The 10,632-nt window shown below is 45.4% G+C and overlaps 1 protein-coding gene across 1 annotated transcript; it reads left to right on the top strand.

Annotated features, from left to right (window-relative positions):
• Positions 1–7,807: 7,807 nt before the first annotated feature.
• On the top strand, positions 7,808–10,632 carry LOC120242630 (kunitz-type serine protease inhibitor IX-like). Its single transcript, XM_039248514.1, has 3 exons — positions 7,808–7,871; positions 10,032–10,248; positions 10,545–10,632. Exons 1-3 carry the CDS (start codon positions 7,808–7,810, stop codon positions 10,630–10,632), a joined length of 369 nt encoding a protein of 122 aa, XP_039104445.1.

The raw sequence follows: 10,632 nt of genomic DNA, 5'->3' as shown, positions 1-10,632 counted from the left end.
GGCACACTCTCGGTTTCTCCAAGCTCTGCTCAAACATCTCCTTTTCAAAGAGGATTTCCTTGACCACCCTGTAGAAAGGGCATAGCCTTCTTTATCCCCGTCCCTCCCTATCAACAAAATACTTTTCATGACCTGGCATAGGATTTCCCTCTTTCTCTATTGTCTGTTTCCCTCCTAGAGGGCAGGGTCTTTGCTGTGTTTTGTTTACAGCTGTGTCCCCACACCAAGAACAGTGCTTTATAGGTACTTGATAAATATTTGTCAAATGAATTAATATTTGTCAAATGAATTCATCTCCCATCTCATGTTCACACAGGTGCAGTCACTGGATAGAGTGAATATAATGAAATTCCCGTTAGTAAAACGTCTGTTTGATGGTGGGGCACCTCTGTATATATAATTAGGAAGCTAGTTCCACCATTCTGTATCCTGATAGGATAACGAAATAATAGACACAGGAGCAGGGGGAAGGGCCTTGAGTTATTACTAACATTCTAACAATGTTAGAATGTTCTAGAATGTTAGAAGCTTGGTTCAGCTGTTCCAGGCCCTTCTGATTAATTTTAGTAATGGAGAAATAAAATCATTACTTGACACCTGAATAATTTTTTTCCTTGGGGGAAGGAGATGGGTAGACAAAGTCGTTCAGACTGAGACACCTTAGTGGATAGTGGACATCATGGGCCATAGTATGTTATCAAATGTTTATATTCATGGTTGGTAATCCTTTCAAAGAACTTGGGTGGCAGGGGACAGGTAAAAAAACTGAACATAAGTGACTTGTCCAAAGTGATACCTATTAAGTGGTAAGGTCAGGACAAGATACTAATCCACCACAAACTCAATGATGAAACACCCGACTTCTGTGGGAAATTGTTAAAACGCAGATAACTAGTAGATATTCAGAAATGCAGATAATAGGTCACCCATTACTCTCCTGTCCCTGAGCCTCACCCCAGCCACCAAAGCACAGGGATTAATGAGTCTTGGGGTTTTTTCCTGACATCAAATATGTGTTGTCTCTACCAACATCAGCCAGTTTTCAACACCACCTCGGTGCCCTACAAATCCATTCACTTCTGACATGAAGTCCTCACAGTTCGTACAGCCTACAGGTTAAGGGCTCAGTCCCAGAAGACTGCCCCTCTTCAGGTGCCAGTCACAAGCCCCTGGGGCCACCCATACTTCTGACCGACCATCTATAAATTCAGGGTTCCTTGACCACAACCACTCCCCCAGGTCGAGTCATCACTAGAATGATTCACAGAACTCAGGAAAGCACTGTACCCATTCCCAGTTGCTTATAAAGGATAAAACTCAGGAACTGTCGAATGGAGGAGATGCGTAGGGCAAGGTGGGGGGGGGGGGTGGGAAGACTCAGAGGGTGACTTGCACAGCACCTCCATGTGTCCTCAACCCGCAAGCCCTCTGAACCCTGATGGTTATGAATTTTTACGGAGGCTTCAATATGAATTTTTGCGGAGGCATAGTTGATTCAATCATTGGCCGTTGGTGATTGGAACTCTCTCAGTACCCTCCTTCTCCCTAGAGGCTGGGTAGGAGTAAGGGCTGAAAATTCTAGCCCTGTAATAACCTGAGCAGTTTTTCTGGCCACCAGCCCCTCCAGACGGGATGCAGCGTGTAGTCATTCATTAGCATCCCAAAGGTTTCCTGAGCTATGGCTGGAAGCAGAACAAAGATCTAATAGTCATCTTGTTCATTGCACTACAGTGAGGTTCAGGGAAGAGGCAGAAACCAGGAATAGGGAGTCTCAGAGGTGGGGCCCAGGTTCTGGTAGACCTGTCTGATGAGCAAGAGGCAGGATAATGTCTTAAAAGCTGAAAACATACCGATTTACTTTTTAGAGTCATGAAAATCCCTGCAATTAAAACTTCCTAACGTCCCTGGAGAAATGCAAAGGGATGTTTGCCTCCCCTTTCACAGAACTGGGCTCCTTTATGGGTTCCAGATTGTAGAGGACAGGCGAGTGGGGCTCCCCGGGTACTGGCACCAGGGTGCCCAGGAGAATGAGAAGGACTACAGAGAGGCAGAGGCAGCTCATCTTCGAGGCCTTCAGAAGGGCTCCTGTGGAAACCTGGGGTCTGACAGAGCTTTTCACATCCCAGCAGAGGGGTGGAGACAGCCAATGGGGAGTGGACTGGGGAAGGGGAAGACCTGGGGTCGGCCCTGTTCATTTTGTAACCTCCCCACTTCCCCAGGCTTCTGCCTACAGGGGTCAAAATGCTGTGTAATAGCCTTCTCAAATTTTATCATGCCTGCGATCTTGTGGAAATGCACATTCTTGTTTTATATATAAAGTTTATTTATTTATTTATTCATTTATTTGGGGCGGGGGGGGAGAGAGAATGTGAAGCAGGGAGGGGCAGAGAGAGGGAGAGAGAGAGAGAATCCCAAGCAGGCTCAGGGACACCAGCACAGAGCCTGATGCAGGGCTTGAATTCACAAACTGCGAGATCCTGACCTGAGCTGAAATCAAGAGTTGGACGCTTAACTAACTGAGCCACCCAGGAGTCCCTGACATGTACATTCTGTTCAGCTGGTCTGGGGTGAGGCCAGAAAAGATGCATTTCTTACAGGCTCGCAGCTCCAGGTTTCTCCCTTTCAAATTGTCCCCGATCCACACTTGGAGTGGCAGGCCTGGCGGAAAACTCCTCGGGGATAAAAGCTGCCTTTCCCACACATCATGGGAAAGCGGCAGAGGAGACCAGATCATGAAGGGGTGAGTCTCAGAGAACCTCAAATTCTCTCCCATTAATCTACCCCCTTGCCTCAACCTCCACCTTTACCTTGCTTCTTTGAAATGGTCACAATGTCTACCGTGTGACCAGTACAAGTCACTTGACTTCTTTGGCAAAAAAGGAGTCCCCTAGACCCCCTCTCCCTCAGAGGATTAAGCAATTGAGTAGATTTCAGTGCACTTGCACCACATCACACTGTCTGCGCGAGGTAATGAGGCTCCACAGTACAATGTCGCCCTCACCCAGCTACTACAGAGACACCCTCTAGTCCAGCTGTCATTGGATCACCAGGACCCACTAAGTGCCCTTGGGAGAGGAAATGCCTTAACTCCTATCTCATGCTTAAGACAAGCTGAACTAGTAGTACAAGGTACCAGCAAGGTGGCTTTGGAGAGGAAGCATTTTCCTTTACCTTTTATTTATTTATTTTTTTAAATGTTTTATTTATTTCTAGGAGAGAGAGACAGCGTGAGCAGAGGAGGGTAGGGAGAGAGGGAGTCACAGACTGAAACAGGCTCCAGGTTCTGAGCTGTCAGCACAGAGCCCGACGTGGGGCTCGAACCCACGAACCGCGAGATCATGACCTAAGCGAAAGTCAGACGCTTAACCGACTAAGCCACCCAGGCGCCCCTCCTTTACCTTTTAAAGACTCTTCTGGCCGGTCTAAGAATTAAATTGACAGGAGACAGATTAACAGGGGAAAGTCAAATTTAATTCTGTACGTGTGGAAGCACCACACACGTGAGAAGTTCAAAGACAAAAAGGTAAAATGAGGTCTAGAGGCCTTCCTGGGCTAAAGTATGGGATCGGGGTGTCGGGCTTTCAAGGGGAGGGGGGCAAGTCACAGGACAATAAGAAGGGTAGATGTTTGGTAATTAGATGTTCGCCCTGCCACACAGAAGAGTCAGTCGGATAAACATTATCTCTGGTAGAAACTCTGACTCTGGGAAAGATCCCCAACTTCAATTCATCCAGGGAGTTAAGGGAGGTGCAAAAATGCCTCTTGAGCCTGCAGGATCTGGGCGCCTGGGTGGCTCAGTCAGTTAAGTGTCTGACTTCAGCTCAGGTCACGATATCGTGGTTCATGAGTTTGAGCCCCGCGGTGGGCTCTGTGCTGACAGCTCAGAGTCTGGAGCCTGTTTCGGATTCTGTGTCTCCCTCTTTCTCTGCCCCTCCCCCGCTCACATTCTGTCTCTCAAAAATAAATAAAAACATTTAAAAATTAAAAAAAAAATAGTCCATATGCCAAAATGACACAATTTGGGGGAATCTTGTCCTGAACCCCTTCAACAGCATGTGTCACAGGCAGGAGGGCCTGAATTTGGCAAATTTCTTAGAGTTTCTGGGCCTTGGTGCCCTCATTTGCAAAATGGGGTTGTTTATAAAATCAACTCCCATTTCTAAGGGTTGTTGTGAGAGTATCTGAAACTAATGAATGTAGAAGATTGAGCTTTGTGCCCATGGGGAGTAAATGCTCAATAATTCAAGGTTCCTATTGTGATCATCATTATCACACCAAACTCCCAGTCGGAAAGTTAGGCTCTGATCTCAGGCCCAAGTTGAAATAAATTTCTCAGCCCAAGCTGGAGCCACTCCTACCCAAGCTGTTGAGTCGGGAAACTGAAACTTTCATGCTTCTGCAAACGCTCTGCTTGACCAGAAACACAGTACAGCGGGTGAGCAATCCCCAAAGGCCAGGCTGGCTCTGGGCTCTATACTTATTTCCTGGCTCCTTCTTCATTTTCCTTCTTTTCCTTGTTCCTTATTTTTTATCCTATAAAATCTACCTGCCCTCTACTTTGCAGTTCCTCGGGAATGGAGATTGCCTACTTTGTGAAGTGTTAAATAAAGTTATTTTGTATCACCAAATTACCTTTAATCGTTTTTATTAGTTTTTGGTATGAGGAAGGGATCCGAAGTTGTCTGCTAACAGCCTGTGGCCCAAAACCAGACACCCGGGCGAGGAGTCCACTGAACAGTCTGGGCTCACTGTTCCTCTCATGGTTCCTGAGGACTGTGGGTGAGTCAATCTCAGATTTGAGCTCTGCTCCCTTGTGTGCAGCTCTCTGGTCCAAACAATATACTTGTGTGTGCATGTAGATATTGTTTCCAGAAAGGTTCCAGGATCCTGGAAAGGTTACAGGACAGTTATATGGAGTGCCCACAGTGAGTGGCAGCCATTAGGGAACTCACGAAGACTTGAGGTATGTTCACAGCATAAACTGCTGGGGAACTTGGGTTAATAAATTAAAATAAGGAATCCTGGCCAATGGCACATCAAATTCTAAGTAGGCACAAGTTGGACTATTAAAACCTGTTAGGGCATCTGCCACTTTAAAGGAGCCTTCTTGGAGCACCCTGGTGGCTCAGTTGGCTAAGCATCCAACCCTTTTTTTGTTTTGTTTTGTTTTTTAATTTATTTTTTGAGAGAGAGACAGAGAACAAGCTGGGGAGGGGCAGAGAGAGAGGGAGACACAGAATCCAAAGCAGGCTCCAGGCTCTGAGCTATTAGCACTGAGCTTGATGTGGGGCTCAAACTCACGAACTGTGAGATTATGACCTGAGCCGAAGTGGGAGGCTTAACCAACTGAGCCACCCAGGTGCCGCATGCATCCAAATCTTGATTTCCACACATCCAACTCTTGATTTCTGTTCAGGTCATGGTCTCACGGTTCATGGGTTCGAGCCCCATGTTGGGCTTCATGCTGGCAGTATGGAGCCTGCCTGGGATTCTCTCTCTTTCTCACTCTCTCCCTGCCCCTCCCCTGCTCACTCTCTCTCTCTCTCAAAATAAATAAGTAAACTTAAAAAATAAAAATAAATAAAAACAAAAACAAACAGATAAAGGAATCTTCTTGCGCAAGGAATAACAGATGTAGTACAGATGGGAATCTCCAAAGCCAAGCTGCAAAGTTGGTGGTATGCGTCAAGCACCTTGGGGCTCTCAGAGTGCTCACCACCCAAATCCAAGACTCCTGTGCTAGGCTAAGTTGGTCGTATACTTGGTGACTGACCGCAAGGAAAACCCAAAAAACCCAGGCTTTGGTGTGCGGGCAACACTTCAGAAGCATTGGGTGGGGAGTGAAACACATCCTGTGCGACTGGACTGGGGGAGGTAAGCTTGTGCCTGGTTGCCTCCATTCTTCTCACCCTCCGCTTGGTCACTTTGTTGGTTTCAATCTGTATCCATTGGCTGTAACCTTAAGTATAACAACTTCCGAGTCATTTTCGTGAAATGAACCTGAGCATGGCTTTGGGGACTCCAAACGCAGGGAGTTTCCATTATTCTCTCCAGATAAAAACTATAGTCCAGAGAGGTTAAACAGACTGGCAGGGGGAGCACAGATAGTGAATGGAAAAGCTGACCTTTAAATGTGTCTGTCTCCAGGGGCCGCACTTTTAACAAGTACGAGAGGACAAGTGACGATAATCTGACATCACTGATGTCTGTCGAGTAGAAAATCCAGCAACTGGAACAGAAAATATTCAAAGAAGAATACAAAAAAATTTCCCTTAAAAAATCCGTACAGTGAAAAAGCCCTCCAAGTCCCAGTTTTAAAAAAAGATGCAGAATGATGTCAAAATAATGTTGTTAACATTACTGCATCTCAAAGAGAAGCAGAGAAATCCTTAAGCATTCAGCTAGGGAAGAAAAAGTAACCTCTAAGGGAGAAAAACATTCAGGCCACTTCTTAGCAACATTCTCTGGCAGAATTCAGTGGAGCTAAGTCCACCCTGATCCCAGGTCTGGGAAAAGAAAGTATGACCCAGGATTCCCCCCCCCCCCCCCATCAAACTGCCCTTCATGTATTAAGGCAATATGCAAAAATTCAGGGAAAATACTGCCTGTAAACTCTAATAGTCACTAATAGTTACTTCACATGGTGGAAGTTCACTGTTTGATATAGTAGTCATGTCGCGTGGCTACTGAGCACGTGCCATGTGGCTAGTATGAATCATGATGCGCTCTAAACGTGAAATACACACCAGATTTCAAAGGCTTAGTACAGAGAAGAGTAAGATATCGCATTAATATTTTTATTACCTGTTGATCATATGTTGAAATGGTAATATTTCGGATATATTGAGTTAGAGGAACTATTATTAAAATTAGCTTTACTTCTTACTTTTTTTTTAATGTTTTATTTATTTCTATGAGAGACAGAGAGAGAGAGAGAGACAGCGTGAGCAGGAGAGGGTCAGAGAGAGAGGGAGTCACAGACTGAAACAGGCTCTAGGCTCTGAGCTGGCAGTCAGCACAGAGCCCGACGCGGGGCTCGAACCCATGAACCGCGAGATCATGACCTAAGCGAAAGTCTGACGCTTAACCGACTAAGCCACCCAGGCACCCCTACTTCTTACTTTTTTAAATGCAGGTACTAGAAAACTATAATATATTTCATTATAATTCTGTTGCACAGGACTATGGTAGAATTGGGGGGAGGGATTTGCTTCTTGTTTGTACTATTCAGTATAGCTTGATCTTTTAAAAATAAGTATGATAACTTATATAAAGCAATAAACTCATTATTCCTAAATTAAAGAAATAAAGCAATGAGCAACGGCCTATGTCTTCTCTCCTGGGATGTTGAGACAACGAGCTGGGAGCATCTGGATGGGAACCAGTGACAACAGAATGGAACACAGCTAAGCTGGGGTCTTAAGGACCGTGTTGTCCAGCCCACTTGTTTTACAGATAGGGAATAGGGAAAACGAGACCCCGAAAAGTCACTTACCAGTCCAAGGTCACAGGAACTCAAGTGTGCAGTAGATGAGGCTAAGGACTGGCATTCCAGGTGCCGCAGAAGCACTGACTTAGGGCGCTTGCTCAATAGCCTTCGAAAAGCCTTCCCAGGCAACTGGCATTGTCTCTGGGTGAGACGTCCCATTCTTTTGGGCCAACACTCTTGGCCCAGGGTACTTCCTCTTCCAAGTAATAAACATCCAGATACTTCCCTCAACTCTGAGGAATAGGGCACGTCTGCTTCAGCTGCAGGTATAAATTTTAGCCTCCCAGCCCCAGTCTAGAACACTCATCTACTGGCACCATGAAGTTCAGCCTGCTCCTCGCCCTTGGCCTGGTGGGCATTGACAGCTTAGGAAAGACCTCAGGTAAGCTGATATAAAGAGGATCACCGAGGGGCACCTGGGTGGCTCAGTTGGTTAAGCGTCTGACTTTTGATTTTGGCTGAGATCGTGATATCACAGTCGTGACATCAAGCCCTGCATCAGGTTCTGTGCTAGGCATGGAGCCTGCCTAAGATTCTCCCTTTCTCTCTCTCTTTCTCTCTCTCTCGCTCTCGCTCACTCTCTCACTCTCTCGCTCTTTCAAGAAAAAGAAAAGAGGACCCCTGAGACCCATAGCCTGTGGGTGAGAGGGAGGCATAGGGTGGGGGGCTGGCTGTACAGGACCATCTGGTCACTTCCACTTGGGGAGGAAACAGAAGGAGTTGTATCTATGGTCTCCATGTAGTCTGGGGAAGATCTGGGGTCAGACCTCACAGATGTCTGTTTGATTTAATTCAACCCTCACCAAATGTAATTTTTATTACAAAGCAATGCATGGGTTTGTCTTAAAAAGACAAATAATATGGAAGTGTGTGAAGTTAAAAAGTGCGTCCCCTATTTTACACAGCCCAAACAATCCTGCCCTCCAGAATCCTACTCCTAGAATTCTTACAAGAGAACATAGATTTTCATATTGCTTTAAAAAGGAGATCAGAGCCACCTGGGTGGCTCAGTCGATTGAGTGTCCAACTTTGGCTCAGGTCATGATCTTGAGGTTCGTGAGTTTGAGCCCCACATTGGGCTCTGTGCTGACAGCTCAGGGCCTGGAGGCTTCTTCAGATTCTGTGTCTGCCACTCTCTCTGCTCCTCCCCTGTTCTCTTTCTCTCTCTCCCAAAAATAAATAAATATTTATTTTTTAAAAATAATTTTAAATAAAATATTTTTAAATATTTTTAAAAAATATTTTTAAATAAAAAGGAGATCAGGTTCTGAAATGTGGCAATACACTGGAGTCACCTAGGGGCTATGTGGGTTCCATACTCCCAGATTCTGATTTAATTAGTCTTGGGTAAAGCCTGGGCATTGGGATTTCTTTATAGTTCCCAAGAGGATTCTAATGTCCCACCAAGATTGGTAAGTGCTGCCCTAATGAAAGACCTTGAACTCCCTTCCTAGAATGGTTTCTTTCCAATTCTAGGGAAGAATGGGTTCTCCCAGGATATGGAGAATGTCATATCAATTGAGGATTCACAAAATGGTACCATGGAGCAGAATTGACCCATGAGCTCATTGCCTGAGGGTGAATCCTTGTTGGGGAGTGTACATATCAAACCAGTGTGTGTTGCATCCGTGAACACTGAGATCCCATGTGTCCACAGCCAAATAATGGGTGAGGATGTGGGTATACACACATGCGTATACACACATGAGGAGGTACATACACATATGTTTGATAAATCACTTCATGTGATAACCAGAGCCAGATAGGAAAGGAGTTAAAATAACAAGTGATTTAGTAAAATATGTCCATCTTTTGATTACTCATGGATACTGAAGATTGTTTAAATACCTTTTTCCTAGTTATAAAAAAATGATACTTGTTCTTTGTCGTTTAAATTACACTAAAAATAATTAGAATATAAAAATCACTTGAAATTCCATCACACAGGAAAATTACTACAAATATAGTGGTAAACAACTTTCTAATCATCACTGGACGGGCTTATCGTTATATTATACATTAACAGGACCATTCTGGATCTTGTCTTCTTTCATTTGATTTTTGTTCAACAAAATTAAGGACCTCTCTCCGTGTTGATGCATATAGATCAGCACTATTCTTATCAATGACTGCATGTAATCCCTCAATCCCCTGTTGGTAAATATTTATTTTTTTCCCCAAAGTATGGTTGTTTGCAATTGTAAACAAGGCTACACCCAATAGCTTGAGTCAAGTAATGAGAAGCTGTAGCATGCAGAGCCTGGGATTTGAAATTGGAAATGGCTTCAAACTCTAGGCCTCAACTGCTAGGTTTTATGATTTTTGGAAGATGACCAAACATCACTGAGCCTCCGTTTTTTCATTTGTGGAGGAGGGACAGTAATATCTACTCCACAAGGTCATTTAGATCATGCAACATATGGCAAGCACTTAGCAGGGGGCTTAGATGGCGTAGAAGACATGCTTCTAAAAGAAAAATACTTATATCACTCCTTTAAAAGGACACCTAAGTGACAGTCCCTGTCCCTCCTCACCCCTGCAGTCTATTTCAGCCAAGAGTCTTCCCAGGAACTGGCTGAAACCCGGCCTGCCCTGTGCCAGTTACACCGAGTCTCGGGCCCCTGCCAAGCCTCCTTCAACCGCTACTTCTACAACCCCAGAACCAGTAGATGTGAGCCCTTTGTCTATGGCGGCTGTCAGGGCAATGCCAACAATTTTCAGTCTGAAGAGACCTGTCAGAGGGTCTGCAAAGCCCTGTGGTGAGTCCTCTGATAGAAACAGGGGAAGCAGTGCTGGTGATCAGGTGGTGGTGCTCGTGGGAAGGGAGGTAGTACAGTGTGGACTGTGGTGGCGATGCCGTGGTGATGTTACCATGGGGGGTGAGGATGTCGGGAACGACCAGGATGTGTCATGAAGAGGCGCTGGCACCAGTGGGAGTGGAGGTGCCAGGGTAGAGACAGCAAGGCTGTGGCTGAAGGCGGTATGGATGGCAAAGACGGAAGCGGTATTGGTGAATATAGTTAGACCTTTTCATGTTAGTGGTGGTGCTGCCCAGGGAAGGCAGCAATGTAACCTTCACAGGGGATGACAGGGTGGACAGAGATGATGAAGGCGAGGGTGGCAGTGATCAGGGCGGGAAGTGA

Source organism: Hyaena hyaena, unplaced genomic scaffold, assembly GCF_003009895.1.
Source record: "Hyaena hyaena isolate Hyena2069 unplaced genomic scaffold, ASM300989v1 scaffold_312, whole genome shotgun sequence".
Taxonomy (NCBI): Eukaryota; Metazoa; Chordata; class Mammalia; order Carnivora; family Hyaenidae; genus Hyaena; species Hyaena hyaena.
This window is presented reverse-complemented; position numbering and strand designations above follow the sequence as displayed.

Coding starts and splice junctions, on each gene's coding strand:
- LOC120242630 (XM_039248514.1), top strand. CDS start 7,808: ATGAAGTTCAGCCTGCTCCTCGCCCTTGGCCTGGTGGGCATTGACAGC. Junction 7,872..10,031: donor CAGCTTAGGAAAGACCTCAG/GTAAGCTGATAT, acceptor TCACCCCTGCAG/TCTATTTCAGCCAAGAGTCT. Junction 10,249..10,544: donor AGGGTCTGCAAAGCCCTGTG/GTGAGTCCTCTG, acceptor GGTGCTGCCCAG/GGAAGGCAGCAATGTAACCT.